At 36.9% G+C, this 17,468-nt stretch overlaps 1 protein-coding gene across 6 annotated transcripts in view; it reads right to left on the bottom strand.

The window, feature by feature from the left end:
• Window positions 1-11,607: 11,607 nt before the first annotated feature.
• The window catches only part of HRH2 (histamine receptor H2), a 53,073-nt gene continuing 47,212 nt past the window's right edge, over window positions 11,608-17,468 (bottom strand). For 2 of the 6 annotated variants that reach the window (XR_012486701.1, XR_012486702.1), the window contains exons 3-4: window positions 16,624-16,753; window positions 11,608-14,902 (exon numbers count right to left, since the gene is read on the bottom strand). Coding sequence is in view for 1 of the 6 variants with exons in the window: in XM_074292163.1 (XP_074148264.1) it covers window positions 14,689-14,902 (214 nt within the window). In the remaining 5 variants the exon portion in view is untranslated. Of the gene's footprint in view, window positions 14,903-16,623; window positions 16,754-17,468 lie in introns of those variants that run through there. The other 4 variants (XM_074292160.1, XM_074292161.1, XM_074292163.1 and 1 more) reach the window with 3 other exon arrangements.

Genomic DNA, 17,468 nt, shown 5'->3' with positions numbered 1-17,468 from the left:
TTCCCTGCCTCCCCTAACCTCAGCAACAGTACTCACTTAAAGGTCACCAGGCAAGGTAGATCATCCCTTTGAACCTTTTGTATGAATGGTTAGTTTTGTTTCTGTCATCAGCCTTTTTCTGAAACCAATTTAAGAAGTCCTCACCACATAGCCCTGGACCCTCACTCTCTCTTATCAGGAAGAATTTTCATTCAGCTTCCAATAATGGATTGATAGCAAGTAGGAAATAGTACATGCCCTTAATGACTAATCTTTTATTGTAGTTATTCAGTCTTTTTTATCTTTTCTGACCCTTTATCACCCCATTTGGGGTTTGCTTGGCAAAAAAAAAAAAAAGAACCGTGGAAGGATTTTGGTTACTGTACTGCAAAAATGCTATAGAAAAATACAGAAAGATGAGGAAAACTGAGGTAGAGATTTAAATGAATTGTTCAGGGTCACACAGCTAGTAAATGAATGTGAACTCATAAAGATAAGTCTTCTTGACTAGACCCAGCACTTTGTATATTAGGGTGCCACCTAGCTGCCCAATCTTCCATTATACCTTCATTTGTGATTACTTTGCATATAATATATATTATATTTTATTATATATATAGTATAATGTAATTACACACACACACACACACACACACACACACATATATGAATTTCTGGGGAATGAATGGCCTGTTAGAGGCCATGAATGTCAGTTGCACAATTTGGATAGCTATGGATAGGTTGTGATCTGTATGATTGGAATTTCTAAATCAATAAAATTTCAGATTTGAGTATTTAGATATTGAACCTATTTAAACTTCTTTGTCTGTGTGCATCCTATATCCCCAATAGAATGTAATCTTCTTAAGGGTAGGGATTGTTTAGTTTTTTGTCTTTGTACTCCCAGTGCCTAATATGGTGCCTGTCACATAGGAGACACTTGTTGAAATTAATTGGATTGGATTGAATGAATTGAATTGTTACCTTCTGATGAAGCAAATAGCATTTTATTCTTTTTAAAATTTTCCTACAGTACTTCATCTAAATTTCTCTTTTGCATTCACAACACCTTACCTTTTAATACGTAAATTGGGTATGTTTTATTTTCCTTTAGTAGACTATAGGGTACTTGAGGGCAGGAACTATGTCATTCTTTTCTGCCTTGCACATAACATGTGATTTAGAATGCTTGTTTAATTAAGTGGACCTAGAACATAGAAAATAGAATATCAGCTTTGAAAGGGAATCTAAGTTTTTTTCCCAGGGGTCTCTGGGAATGTGATTAAAAAGGGGTAAAGGGAATGGTGGGTTGGTGATTGAGCCTAGCTTTTGTAGGGCTGCTCTGCCCTCTAGTGGAGTACCATCTTACACACTGGATGCCAGCACTTGACAAAATTTTCGTGCTTGTTTGGTCTAGGAGTATGAAATTAAGGGCCAGAGATGGGAAGATGTGTGCCTGAGGCTGCATGGTAATATAGTAACAAGGCTGGAGATAGGACTAAGATTTCTAACCTTACCATTTGCGGCTCTTTCTGCTGCTACTTAGTTGCCCACGTTCTCAACTTCTCATTCCCTCATTTTCTTCATGTATCAAAAAGAGACCTCATTCTCTGCCACGACTCCTTTCTAGGGCTATGATAAGGATTACTGTTCTTTGCCCTTTGTTCTCAAAGAGGATCAGTGACATCAGGTAGGTATTGTCATGACTTGCAAGTAAATTGGACTTAAGTGAAGCAGGGCTGTGCAAAGTTATCAATCTCACCTTTCTTTCCAGAGCCATTTGGAATCAGGATGGCTGGAGATGGCCCTAGATGCTATGAGAGACCTGGGTCTTTTAAAGCTCTTTCTCAAGTCTCAGTTTATCTGAGGGAATGCCTATTCTGTGATTAGAGAAGACACTGGTTGAGGAATTACTTTCACCTAGAATGTACTCTCCCCAAATATCTAAATCTTAGCATTAAGATTTGTGATCAGGTGATATAGTGGAAGGATTTGGGCATCTAATCCAGCTTCTGCCACCTGATAATTTTATTACAAGTTATTTAACTTTTTGGAGCCTGTATGCATATGTAACTTCTCCCCCCTTCACGTTAGTAGCCTAGGGAACTACTAGTGAAGAAATTCCCTTTATTACTACTATTGCCTTAGTCTCATATCCAGAATGTATCAGGCAAGACTTGAACCTGGTTCTTCTTGACTTTGTCTCCATTAAAATTAGTTGCTTCTCACCTGTAAAACTGGCATAGTACTAGTTCACAAAGTTTTTGTGAGAAAACTGGGGAGTTTCAGTAAGGGAGAAGCATCTTCGTACCAAATAAATTGGTAAAACATTAAAACATAAAACAAAACAAGCCCACATTTTATTGATGCTTTTGTTTATATCAAAGTCATTTCCTGAATTAATTCTTTGTCCCTAGTGCTGAATTCTTCCTCATAACAAAGAAAAAGAATTATGTAGAAATAGCTGCTGTTAAACAGTATTAAACAGCATTAAAAATACTGCTATGAGCATTTTTCTATTTATGGGACCTTTTTTTCCTTTCTGTTTTTGACCTCCATGGGGAGTTTATGCAGTATTGAGATTGCTGGATCGAAGTACATAAATAGCTAAGCCTCTTTTCTCTCATAATTAAAATTGTTTTCCAGAATAGTTGTATTGATTCTATCAATTACTTTATTGATTTCCTACAGTCCCTCTAATAAGTATTGTTTTTATTCCTTCACCTTTATCATCTTTGCCAACTTCCTAGGTAGGGAATGAAACTTCATTATTCTTTTAATTTGCATTTCCCTTCTTATTAGTGATTGGGAATTAAAAAATGTTATTGTTTATTTACAATTCTCCTTTTGAAAACATTCATATCCTTTGACCACTTATTTATTGGGGATAGTCTTTGATTTTATACATGTGTGCCAAATTATTGATCTTGAATATCACACTTTAATCAGTAATATATGGCATAAAAGTCTTTTCCTTCATTTAAAGATTTCTCTTATTATTTTAGTTTCATTGATTTTGATTGGACAAAAGCTTTTCTTACTCTCATGCACTCAAAATTGTCTATTATGTATTTTGTGATGTCCTCTATTCCTTCTTTAGTTAAGAATTACCCACTATTCCAAATTATAGTTGTTAGGGGAACTTCCAGTTTGATCTTTGTTTTTGGCTACAATGTAATCTTTTATATGTGTGTGGTTCTCATTTCTATTTGAAATTTATCATGACCTGTAACAGAAGATTCTGGTTTAAATCCAATTTTCTGTTTTCCTTAAGAGTTTTTGCTGAAGTGTCTTTCTTGGGCTTTTAGCTTAAAGAGATCATAAAGGAGGTAAAGGAACCCACACATATAAAAATGTTTATGGCATCCCTTTTTGTAGTGGCAAGAAATTGGAAACTGAGTGGATGCTTCTGAATTGGAGAATGGCTGAACAAGTTATGGTTTATGAATGTTATGGAATGTTATTGTTCTGTAAGAAATGATCAGCAGGATGATTTAAGAGAGAACTGGAGAGACTTACATGAGCTGGTGCTAAGTAAATGAGCAGAACTAGGAGATCATTATAACACGGCAACAGCAAGGTTTATATGATGATCAATTCTGATGGAAATGGCTCTCATCAACAATGAGGTGATTCCAATGGTCTTGTTATGAAGAGAGCTATCTGCACCCAGATAGTGAAAACTGAATGTGGACCACAACATAGTATTTTCACTCTTTTTGTTGTTGTTTGCTTGCATTTTGTTTTCTTTCTCATTTTTTTCCCCTTTTGGATCTGATTTTTCTTGTGCAGCATGACATTTGTGGAGACATGTATAGAGGAATTGCACATATTTGACATATATTGGATTACTTGCCAACTGAAGGAGGGGGGAGAAAGGGAGGGAAAAAATTGAATGTCAAAAATTATCCATGTATATATTTTGAAAATAAAAAGCTATAATAAAAAAGAGTTCTTGTTGAAAAGGAACTCCTTCTTTCTAATTTGTGTTCTTAGGTTTATTGAATATGGAACTGGAATTTTCAACTTCCTGTGTATTTTGGTGCCAGCCTAGGGATAGGCATTTTGCCAGTTTTCCAGGTATCAGCTTTCTCTCTGAAAATCTCTCTTTGTTTTCTTCCAGCAATTGAAAGTAGCTAGGTCACTTGGCAGGGAGTAAATATTTCACATAGGTTATAATGAGGAATTTTAGAAGATGAATTGTAATAGGGACAAATAAGATCAGAGGAATTACAGTTGGAAGTGAATTTAGAGACTATCCAGTCCAAATCTCTCTTTATACAAATGAAAATATTGAGGTCCAAGGAGAGAAAGTGATTTGCCTGAGAAAGTGTAGGTAGTAAGTGGCAGATATGAAATTCTAACCCTGACTCCCAATCTGAGGTTCTTTCTACTGCACTAGGAATGTGGAGACTTATACTTGTATTCAAAATATGAATTGTATAAATACAGGCTGGGAGAAGCTTAGCTCAATAGCAGTTTATGTGCAAAGACAAGGGAGTCTGAGTGCATTATGAGCTCTATATGTGGAAGTAATGTGGCATGGAATGTAAATAGGGGAAAACAGTCTTAGTCTACATAAATTGAAGCATGATGCACAGAATGATGTAAGTGATATTTCTTATGATTTTTGTTTTAATCTGATTATTGCATCGCTTTGGATGTCATAGTTTAATAAGGTTAAGTTGAGACATATTCAAAGCAGGTTGATTAGTATAGAGAACTGGAGACCATAAAATAGTTGGAGATGTTTAATGTTCAGAGGAGAAGGATAGATTGGGATTTATCTTGCCTTAATTATTTGAATGGCTGTTTTATGGAAAAGGGATTCTATTTGTTCTGCTTGACCTCAGAGAATAAAATAAGGAACAGAACCCAGAAATTGGGAACAGCTTGATGTGGCAGAGAGAGTGGCAGGCCTGGAGCCAGGGAAATATAAGTTTAAATTTGACCTCAAATATTTACTAACAGTGTGGTTCTGGGCAAGTTTGTCTCAGTTTCTCCATCTGTAAAATGGGGATATCAGAAATACCAATTTCTTAGGGTTGTTACTAGGATCAAATAAAATAATAATTTTAAAGCACTTAGCATGGTACTCAAGACATAGTAAGTGTTACATAAATGTTATTTTTGTTACTATTTTTAATTATTGTGTTTCAGTGGGGGATGTTTTAGCTGACAAGAAAGGCTTCCATGGAGTACTAGATTAGAGAGTTGGACTTGAAATCAGGAAGAGGCAGGTTAAAATCCTGCCTCTGACACATACTTCCTATTTGATTCTCCCAGTAGCCCAGACAATTTTTCAAATCTCCAAATTGCAAAGGGGTTGCTGATTAGCATTAGTAAAGGGGGATTTCCTTACCATCACAGTACATTATATTATAGGTCTTCTCCCCGCAAGAATAACAATGAGGTGTTTAAAAGTGAAAAGAGCCTGTCATATGAAGTAGTGACTTCCCTATTCGAGAATATCTTCAATAGAGGCTGATTGACTCCCTTTTAGGAATGGTATGGATGGAATTCTTATTCAGGGATGAATTGGTAGAATGTTATAATGGACTAAATCAAGAAATTTTAATTATTGTCCCTTCCTAGGCCCAATTTTCCTCATCATATAATTACAGTGTTGGACTAGGTGAAGAGACTTCACGCTCACCCGGAGGCTTAACTCTTATGAGACAGATACCATTAAAGTCCCTTCTCACTTTATAATTCTCTGAGGGACTCCTTTTTGCCTGTATGTCTGGGTATGGTCAACAGAGGGCAGGCCTGCCTCATATTCCGCCTTTAGATTCTAATTGCTCTTGACAAATTACACGTTGATTACACCTTGTGCCAGCTCTCAGAGGCCTCCATCCTTCATAAAAAATGCTTTCTTAGAATGGCTAAAAAGCCTGGCAGAGAGGCTGAGAATGGAAAGATGTGGGAATATAAGTGCCCTCTAGACTGCTGGTACTGCTTACAGTCTGGGCTCCCCAGTCATCAATAACTGGAAAAATTTCTGTGGAGAAGGGACTCACCTTCCTGAACACTACTGCCCTAAATGCTACTGTTAGTAGGTGAGCCCCAAACCCCTGGGAGAACCAGATCACTGGTTCTGCTTTTAGCTTAGCCCTACAGCGATCATCCTGGAAGGAAACTACCAAGGTGAGGTGGACTAATGCCTGCTTCTATAGGTGCTGTAACCATGATTACTAAAAAACCTAGGCAAATAAAAGAGTTCTTACCATCAGATCATTGATATTGTCAAATATTTCAACATCAGATATTGTTATGATTTTATCAGTGGAAATTACATGAAAGAAGATGAATTATCATCTGCTTTGCTTTTGGATCCTAAGGACTATAGGGTCAATCTGACTTACAGCTAAAACCTTTTATATATGTTGTTCCCACCATTAGAATGTGAGTTCCTTGAAAACAGAGACTTTTGATTTTTCCTGTTTGTATTCCCAGGGCTTAGTACAATGCTTTGTGCAAAGGTTTAAGAAATGTTTTTCCCTCATTCATTCCATTCAGTGAAATCCTCTGATACAGGCTCTCTACAAATTTATATGAAGCAGAGTAAGGCATTGTGAATCAGTGGGGGATTGAATTCCAACTCATCCACTTATTTGCTATTTGACTCTGGTCAAATTAATTCAACAAACTTTTTTTGAGGGGACAATAGCTTTAAATGGTTGGCAAAGTTAAAGTTTTTGAAAGGTCTCAGCCAAGATGAATGACCTTTGTGCTAGGAACAGAACAAAAAATTGGCTAACACTGAATTGATAAGCAAGGTAAGGAAGGAGATGGTGACAAAGTATCTTGTTGTCCTTGAAGAAATCTAGTCACCTTGCTCAGATGAACTATATCTTTAGGTAATGAAAGAACTGGCTTATATGACTGCTGAGTCACTATCAGTAATATTTGAAAGATTGTGGTAAACAAGTGAGGTGCCATAAAATTGGAGAAGAGCAATGTTCCAGTTTTCACAAAAGGGAAGAGAATAATCAGCAAATTATAAGAAACTAAGCTTAGCTTTGATTTTTGAGAAAATCTTAAAATATATTTTTTCCAAAGATGGTTGGAAAATATGTAGAAAGGGGAACAATAATTACAAAGAATCAGCATGAGCTTCAAGAATAGGTTATATTAGACTAATTTTATTTCCTTTTTTGACAGGATTATTAAACTAATAGATGAGAAAGCTGTCAATATAGTTCACCGAGATTTTAGAAAAGCTTTTGATAAATTGTTTCATACTATAGTTGATTAAGATTTGTTGGATGATTGGGCTCAAAGAATAGGTAATGGTTTAATATAATATCAAAATGGTAGAAAATTTCCAGTGGAATATCCCAGAGATCTATGGTGGACACTACACAATTTAACCTTTTTGTTAGTCATTTGGATAAAGAAATAGATGACAATGTTCATAGAATTTGCAGGTGGCACAAAGCTGAGAGGAATAGCTCATACACAGGATGAAAGGATTAGAATTCAAAAAGATTTTGACAGTCTAGAATATCATACTGAATCTAATAGGATGAAATTCAATTTCTTACAAAAATCAACTTTAATCAACCAAGAAAGTTGTATAAGGAGAAGACAGAGATGGAGTATTGAGTTCAGGAGAAAGCTCATAATCCAGCCTGACAGGAACATAAAGTTCATGATATGGAATGTTATGCAATAAAGCTGGTAAGTTAGGTAAAGGTCTGATTATGGAAGGCCTTAAATATTAGACTGAGAAGCTGTTATTTTATTCCAGACACTACTGACTGAACATTTTTTTTAAAGCAGGAAAGTGACATGTGGATAACTGTGCTTTAGAAAGATTATTTTGGCAGCTGTGTGAAGCATAGATAGGAAAAGGTGGAGACTAGAGTCAGGAAGAACAATTATAAAAATGTATCTGAGAGAGAAGGAAAGAAGATCTGAACAAAAGTGAGTCCTGGGTGAATGAAGAGCACAAGAGAGCTGCAAGACAAGTTGTAGAGGAAGAAGGGATTATACATGGCAACTGAATGAATATGGAGAATAAGGGAGACAGAAGATCTATGTTGATGTCCAGTAGAAAAAAAGACTGCAGATAGTAGAAACAAAGATTCGAAGAGGTTATGGACTAGTGGTGGGAACCTCAATGTTTTAGAGATTGTTGGCTAATGGTGGTAGAAGAAGGACTTAGAGGTGTGGATGAGCAGTTAGAAATATGTTCAATTCTTCTCCTAGATCCTTTTGTAAGGAGAATTAATAAAGGTCTAGATGGGGATAAGAGAGGTGGATTGGCAAATGTTTAACAACAAGCTTTCTAGAAAAGAAAATTTTGCATAGGACACATTTTTAAGTTTAGTTTGTAACATTAGCATTTTCTCTATCACTTTCTTAAATATAGACAATGACAAAACAAGAAATCCAGCCCTGATTTGAAGTGTTTGCTGATTTCTAAGATGTAAATATTCAGATTGAAAATTTAACAATCAGACTAGAGTGATATCATTTGGTTAGAGTCCCTATCAGCCAAACTTTTGTGATGATGGATGGTGGATTCAAGTATTTCCTCTTTAAACACCGAAGATTTGGGGATGGTAATGACTGGGATTTCAGGCTAGAGGTCTGGTTTCCTGCAGATTGGGCTGAACTAACATGTAATCCCAACTTTAGGTTTATCCCAAGGATGAGACTTATTCAGAAGATATATGAAACCAATTCTGTGTAGGAGGCTCTGGTACTTGTACTGTTAAGCTTAATATTGGAAGGGCCTCCAACCTAAAGGCTTATATGAGGCCTTTGCAAGATCTTTGATGTGTTTCAGCTTCAGTAAAATGAGGAAATTGGATTAGTTGTTTTGAAAAGTTCCTTCTACTTCTAAATACTATGATTTTAAACTTGCTTTCCATGGTGGTAGTAGGGAATACCTGTGCTTCTTTCTCAAAGGTGGGGTCAGGGAAGTTAAACCCAGGTAAGGGTTTATCTAAAAGTGAATGTTACATAGAGGTCAGGACAGAATGGGATAAGGACACAGAGGCCTGAGAGGCTAATACCATTAATTCTCTTGGGTCTTTCCAAGGCATTGAGAAATTGCAAAGGTGATGACTGACTTTGATGGAACTATTGCTATCCCAATGGATCACTCTATCTTTTCAACTCTGGATTTTAGTACTAGAATGGACTCAAGGGATCATTTATTTGACCCCCTCCCCCACTCATTTTATTTTGAGTAACTAGATAGAAAAGTTGTGAGGATCAAATGAGCAAACATGTGAAACACTTTCAAATCTTAAAGCTCTAAGTAATGCTAACTATTATTATTTTAAAATGCTTTATTGATCTTTTTTTCTTACATTGTTGTTACTTCCCAATGACTGATTCATTCTCCCTTCCCCCCTGCCAATAAAATTTTCCCTTATAACAAATAAGTACAGGTAGGCAAAACAAATCAATAATTTAATTATATCTAAAATTGTATGCCTCTTTCTATATCTTTATCACCTTTCTGCCAAGAAGCAGGGGACATACTTCACCATTGTTTTTCTGAAATCATGGTTAGGATATGGTATTAATTAGAGTTCTGAAGTCTTTTAGACTATTTACTATTATCGTGGTCAACATATACATTGTTTTTCTGGTTCTGTTCATTTTGTTCTGTATGAGCTCATTTAGTCTTCCCAAGTTTTTCTGAATTCTTCATATATGTAATTTCTTATGGTCCAATAACACACCATTATAGTCACATATACCAATTTTGTTCAGCTATTTGACAGTTTGTGAATACTTAGTTTCCTTTTTTCCTCCTATAACTTTTATTTTTTATTTTTTATTTTTTATTTTTTATTTTTAATTTTAGACCTCTTTTTCTGTCTTGGGTAACTTTGGAATATATGCTTATTAGTGGTATCCCAGAATCAAGAGTCTATCTCATTTTATAAAAAGGGAAAATAAATCCTAAAAGAAAGGAACTTCTTGCCAGACCTAGAATACATAAAATATTGCAGAAATACAAATAACTACAAAATTTAGGTCCAAATTAAACATAAGAAAATAGATTTGTTGTAATTATTCTTAAACACATTTCTTAAATCTTATCTAAAAATGCTTTCAGAAAATAAATGTTAACAAATCCTGTTAGTTTTTTTTTTTTTCCTGGCATGTTATATTAAAGTAAAAAGGAAAAAAAAAAAAAAGACTGAAGGAGTGTCCTTGACTAAGTATATTAACTTATTTGAGCCATCTTCTAAGCTATGTGTTGCAAGTCATTATTCCCATATTATTGATGAGTAATCTAAGATTTAGAGAAAGGAAGAGATTTTCCCAATTAACTATGTGTTGTAATCCAGTTTACCTGAATATACAATTTTGTGCCTTTTTTATTGCACCACTTGTCTTGATGAAAAAATCTGCCCTGGAGCTAAGTAGGCCTGTAGGGCCTATATGAGGAACATTATTCTAAGACCCTTCAGTGGTTTGGTTGTAATGCTTTTGTGTGACTTCATGTAAAATTAGGACCTAGTTCTTTCCCCCCCCTCCCCCCCCCCCACCTTTACCAAGAGCCAGAAGGAGCTGTTGGGAGGGGCTACAAAAAGGAGACCTTGATTTTGAAACTCAGATCTCCACTGGGGGAGACTATTTGCAGGAAGTGAGATTGTTTGGGTAGGGTTGACCCTTCTCTGTATGAAGGGATCTCTGTCTCTGTGAGTGTGTTTGGTGGAGGGAGACCGCTATTTTAATGAGGGAAAGCTTTTCTTTGAGCAAGGGGCCAGTGAGAAACATCTAGTCTTAGAATCTGCCAGAGCTGGAAGGGACCCTAGAGAACATTTTACACCCCAGCAGAGAAGGGAAGTGAAAATTCAAAGTCATAGAGCTTTAAGCTCAAATTTAGAATTTAGAAAGGAGAGCAGCAAACTTTGCCTGGGTATGGGGTGGTATGGGTGTGCCGTGTTGTCAGTTCCATGCCCCAGTCCAAGCAGAATCACTTCCTTGGCATTCTTTGTGTCCATGGGTGTTTGTATTGTTGGGGGGAGATGATGTTGGGGACTTGTGGGAATTTTTCTGCTCACTCAGTCTCACTTCCTCATCCTTGTAGAATTCTGCATTAATAGTAGAAGTTCTCTTCCTTTTGCTTTCTCTCTCAGTCATGTGGTAAGGAATAAACGGGCAGGACTCTACAATCCACCCTTACCTGAATCCCTCCCCCAACTACATTTTGAAAGGACATGGATGGGTGTGAAGGTTACTGTTTTAATGGGCAGGATAACCTCAAGGTCAAAGACTTAGCCAGTTTGTTTCTGAGTAAGGCTTGGAGTTTGCACCATTCCTGTTTTAGTTAGGCACTAATCTGGTTTGGGACAATTTCCAGGGAGGTAACAGGAATAACTAATGCCTTATCTTCCAGTTTTCCGATGGCTATGGAGGTATCTCTATTTATGGATAGTGCCATCTTAAGCTGCAATAACAGAAGCCTAGCACTCAGAGGAAAGGATATTAGATACCTACTGTCCTTTGCCCTTACTGATAGCAAAAGGAGTAATGTTTCCAGGTTAGGGTACAACATTTTAGGAAGGATGTTGACAAATTGGGACATATTCACTGATAGATAACCTGGGTACTGAGTGGACTGGGAACCAAATCAAGTGAGGATCAGTTGGATGAAGTAAGAGTGTTTATTCTGGAAAAGAGAAGACTTTAAAGAGGATGTGACAATGGTGTTCAAATGTCTGAAGGGCTGCTTTGTAGAAAGATCAGTTCAGGTTGGTAAGAAAATAGAAGTAGGAAGAGTTCCTGGGATGCAGATTTCAACTTGATACAAGGAAGGATCTTACAATAATCAGAACTAATTAGCAATTGATAGAATGAGCTTCATGTCACTTGAAGTACTCAAGTAAAGTCTGTATGAACACTTAATGGTAATGTAGACTGAATTCAGTATCAATATAAGAACTGGACTGGATAGCCTCAAAGATATCTTTTACTTCAAAGATTCTGTGATTCTCTAGGCATAAACAACTTGAAAAAATTCAGAATACATATTTTCATGCCCTGCTTGCTGTTTTCTATAAAAATAAACTCTTTATTAAAATAACAACATAAGTTAGTTAATTACTCATGATACAAGGTGGGCTAAACATTGAGACACAACAAGAAACACGATTTCAAAGCACAAACACAAGCTCATGTTGTCACCTTCTCTCTCACTTTAAGCTCCTTTTAATCATTGGCCTCATTTCTCATACTTGGTCAAACTTTCACTTTTGTCTTTAGCTTTGCTGCTCTTCAGTTTTCTAATGGTGTCTATCTGGTTTGCAGACTGCTCTGACATCCAAAGCCCATATTTTATCTACCTCTGGGCATTCATTCACTAATTCCTCAATTTTTTTTAAAAGCTTGCCATCTTTAAAACATAATTTGTGCCTCTTTTAGTAATAGATGAAAAAAAAGGAATTTTTTTTATCTCCTTAAGCTCAAATAGACCTAAGTAATACTGACCCTTGATAGATTTCAATAATATTAATTCAACAAATATTTATCAAGCACCTACTGTGTGCAGAGTCTTGTGTTTGTTGCTTGAGAAGATTTAAAGTTTAAAGTTCTCAAAGAACTCTTAGGAGATAAGATACCGATACACATAGGTATAATACACAAGAATACATGCATCAGAGAAGTGCAAACCAAGTACTCTGTGAGGTTGTCAGAGGGAAGGTCATTAGTGTCAGGTTTCCTGGAGGTGGTCTCAAGGCTCTCTGGCTGGGAAGACTTTCTGCATTTCTGTTTTTTTCCATGGAATGTTAGTGCTGAGAAGGTTCTTAATGGAGTCCAGCCTCCTTAATTTTAAAGAAGAGGAAACTGAGACCTGGAGAAGGGAAGAGACATTAGAATATCTAAGTCAACACCTCTCTCCATCTCTTCCTGCCTTTTACAAATGTGGGAGATGGGGTTCCAGGAAGAGAGGCTATAAATCATGGATCAAGTTAGCTTCAGTGTCCTGGTTGGAGCCTGGGAATTTCACGTCCTAGTTCAGTGCTCTTCTCAAAGCTGATCTGTTTTCTTGATTGCCCTTGGCCTGCCATATTTGCAGATTTTTCTGTTCTCATCAGGCAAGTTTTCCATTTTTTAAAAAAAAGTGCCTTTTCTCAGAAGTTTCATTAATTCTGTCAATTAGGTGAGTGAGGAAAGTTGAAGGGACCAGGAGAGAGGAAACAAAGGAGAATTTTTGAGCACATGGCCCATTTGATGCACAGCTTGCTTAGTCTTCAGTTTTCAACAGTGTTTGGAAACTGAATCCACATTTCCTGTGGGACTTCTCCTTATAAAAACACTTTCCATCAGAGCCTCCCTTGTCCTTCCCCTTTATCTTCGAAAAATTTTCTTATAAAATTCAGCACATGTGAAAGACTGTTGTGGTAGTGGTGGTGGTGGTGTGAGTGTGTATGTGTGTTACTTGGAGAGGAAGAGAATTTTTCCTTTACAGAAGTTAAAAATTCTGCAGGGTTTTAAGGAGGATCTATAAGAATATAAAGGAGGCTTGGGTAGTGGTTAGGCTCTTAGCTCCATGTTTTCAATCCACTTTCTAGACTCTCAGTTCCTCAATCTACCATTTATTATCTATTTTCTTCATGTTTCATTTTATATTCTCCTTATTTCCTTTCCTTCTGCATCCCCTTGCCTTCATATCACTTTCATATTCACAACTTTTACTCTGTTTTATTTCCCCATCCCTAATCTCCCTTGTCTTATATCTCAGATGCTCCTCATTCCTGCACTGGTACATCTCCTCCCAATCTTCCCTCTCACATTTTCCTTCTCCACTTCTAAGCCTGCTACTTCATTTATCCAAAGGTAGAGTGTTTAGCATTGTTCCTGGCACACAGTACACATCACATACTTATTTCCCTTCTTTCCCCTCACATCCCTCACTTCATATCCTTTTCTCATACTCCTTTTGATCCTCTTATCTTGTCAGTCTCCTTACATTACCCACTTTCTCCCTGAGACTGTGCTCAGTCTATTGAACATCTCTGAATTCACAATTCTCAGTGTGTGTGTGTGTGTGTGTGTGTGTGTGTGTGTGTGTGTGTGTCTTTTAGGATCAAAAGCTCCTTAGAGACCCCTTCTTGGTTGGACTATTATAAGGTGGGATCTCCTCAGCCTGAATGAGATAAAAGAAGGTGTGAATTCCTTGCTTTAAGTTGTGGTTGGATTTAAGGTGAGGTGGGCCATAGATTTCAGTGGGCAGGATAAGAGAAGGTATTTCAGGGACCTACAGGTGCCTCTGATGCTCTAATCCTGGCTGAATGAAGATTAAAGGAACATTTTCTCTTCTTTTTTTTGCTTCCTTCTCTCTGGGTCATAATTTCCCAAATGATTGACAAGGTTTTTAATGAGTGAGTTTTTTCTCTGTCTCAGCCAGGAGTCACATGTGCATAAGTGTGCACATACTTATGTTTGGAGACTTATTTCTCAGTAAGAGGAGACTCATAAACAGTTTTCTGACATCCAGGAATTTAAATTCATATTCTTTGATCTCATAGTTTGAAAACTCCTGAATTATTTTTCTTCTAGACTGACATACGGAGTTGTCTTGAATATTTCCTGATCAGATCATAGGAAACAAAAGTCAACAACGCAGAGGAAAATAATGTACTCAGTGAATTGAGAGTAGCGAGATGGCCTTATGGACCAGGGATGGTGTCCTTAGCAACCTGGCTGATTTTGGGAATGCTGCCCTCATTGTCAGGGGATGGTTTCCAACATAGCTTGGTGAGTGACGTCCTCAGTGGTCTGTGAAGTGATGTCCTGAGTGATCTGGGTTGGTGATGTTCTCAGTATATCAGAAAATCCTCCCTCAGATTTCTCCACTTGCTTCCTGAGGATCTTCAAGTCCCACACATTTTTCCAGCAGGTGAGGATGATTCTAGAGTTGGAAGTATAGGCCAGAAAAGGCTTCCTGAAGGAGGGATAATAAGCACAGTGATCAGTGTGGCAATGAACATCTCAGGAATGTCCAATTCCTGTTTGTCAGGGTGTCATCATTTTCTACCCCCACCCTCATCCATCCCAAGGTTACCTCTACCAATATTCCTAATTCTGTCCACTGGGACCAAATAGGACAAATATAAGTCTTCTCTTCCACTGGACAGCTCTTCAAATATATTAAGAAAGTGATTTTTTTTCTTTCCTCTTTTCTTTTTTCCAGGGAAAACACTTTCAGTTTCTTTGACCAAATCATCTCTAGAAAGGTCTATGCCCCTCTCACATTCTACTTTTCTTCCTCTGAACCAGTTTCAGATTGTGATTGTTCTTACTAAAATGGGCACCTAATTCTATGTGACAGTACTTTTTATTCTCTGCTTAGCAATCAGGAGGATCCTTAATGAGCTGTGAGTGATCCTGGGCTTGGAAAATGAGCTTAATTCAGAGCATCTCAGGAACAATAGAAAATGGTGAGTGGAACAGTAGGTTGAGATTCTAGTAGGCAGGGGAGACACAATTTTTTTTAAGAGCCTTGATATTACTGAACATCATATAATGGGCTTCCTACGATCTCATGAAAGACATCTGGACAATTCTGATTGAAGGTCAGGCCTTTTATTTACACAGTTAAAGACCTTATCTTGGGTATATTGGAAAGAATGTTGAATCTAGAGTCAAAAGTTTATCTGGAGCCAAACTTTAAATCTGGATTCTGCCACTTGTTACTTTTGTGACAATGGATAACTTACTAAAACTCTTTGGGTCTTAGTATCCTCCTCTATAAAATAAGGCTGGACTTGATCAGCTATAGTCCCTTCCTATCAATCAGAGCTGTCCAATAGAAAACTCATTAGCCTTTTGAAGAAGTGGGAGGCTTATAGCTTTCTCCTTAAAGTTGGAGGTCTTCTAGGAGAGGCCTGGGACACTGGAGAGGGGATTCCTGCTCAGTGGTGAGTAAGATCTGATGAACCCCATGGTCTGTTTCAACTCTAGAAATCTGTGACTTTGTGGTTCTGAATTATATATTCTGGATATATAAAATGGGGATGGTGATTGGAGAATGTTGGTGACAAAATACTTTGTTTAAAACCTTAAAGATTTTTTAAAATGGAAAGTGTGTTTCAATTTCTTTTTAAGAACAAATCCAAGATCAGACAAGCTCTGCTTACTGACAAAATAGTTTCTTGAAATCACCCTAAGGCTGAGCAACTTTGGGTGTGATAGAGTACTATTGAGCATAGGGCAATGGGGAGGTTCCACATAGATCAGTATGATCTATATGGTCAACTTAGTGAAAGGAACTGGGACCCCTTCTTCATTAGGCTTTATTGCAAGGTAGACCTGGGGAGAGTGTGGTTGATTCAATGCAGTCATTTCCTATACTTGGCCCTATGACTCACATCCTACATTCTTTGGAGGGTGAGGGAGTAGGATCATCTTTGCTTGCAAAGGTTTTTGAGTAAGGGATAAATCAGGCCAAACAGAAAAATACATTCTCTTTTCATATGACAATCTATTAAATGCTTCAGTCAAAGAATGTTAGAATTGGAAAGGACTTAGATAACGTGTAGTTTAGATTCTTCCTTTTACAGATGAGTAAACTGAAGCCCAAAGAGGTGAAGACACTTGATGAGAAGTTATTATCTCTACTCTTTTCTTGATACTCATGCATTTGTAATTTCTTCCAATACTCACCAAAGAGCCCTGCTTCTGCCTTTCCTGTTTCCAGTTGTAAGTGTAAGCATGGCCTTAACTTCAATCGAAATAGGAAAGGACTGGGCTTTTCTACAACCGGAATCATGGAGACTTAGGAAACTGTCCAGAGCTAGAAAAAGTTAAATTACAGATAAAAAAATTAAATTGATCAGGGATCCCTTGCATAACTTGCATTTCAAAGACTTTTCACCCAAACCATAATGAACAATTTGAAAAAAAAAATGGTTTAAGGAACATGTTCTAACTCTTTTGCTGACATTTGAAATTCTCTATAACCTTGAACTAGTATCCTTCTCTAGCATTATCTCATACCATTCACCTCCACACACTCTAACAAGTATGGTCTAGCATACTACTCTCCCTTCTCTGGATGTGCATTGTATCTTTAAACCTTTACTCAGGCTATTAGCAATGCCTAGATGATATAATGGAGAGAACACTGGAGCTGAAATTGGGAAGACCTGAGTTTGAATTCTGCCTCAGATATTAGCTGATTGACATTAAGAAAGTAATTTAGCTTCTTACAAATCTTATCTCTCAAATGGAGATATCACCACATACAGAGTTGTTGAAGAGCAAATGAGATATTTGTAAACATGATTTGCAAAGCTTCAATGTGCTTTATATAAATAATATAAATATATATCAGTATAAATGTAAGTTATTATTATTAATGAGTACTCTCTATTCTCACTTTATGAGCATGTAGACAGTGCAGTAGATAAGAGTATCAGGAAGATTCATCTTCTTGACTTCAAAACTGATCTCAGAGATTTACTAGCTGGTGGATTTGGGAAAGTCTCTTTGTTTCAAATACTTAGCAT

Source organism: Sminthopsis crassicaudata, chromosome 2 (genome assembly GCF_048593235.1).
Source record: "Sminthopsis crassicaudata isolate SCR6 chromosome 2, ASM4859323v1, whole genome shotgun sequence".
Lineage (NCBI taxonomy): Eukaryota > Metazoa > Chordata > Mammalia > Dasyuromorphia > Dasyuridae > Sminthopsis > Sminthopsis crassicaudata.
The sequence above is the reverse complement of the archived record's forward strand: the minus strand, read 5'-3'. Positions and strand labels throughout refer to the sequence as shown.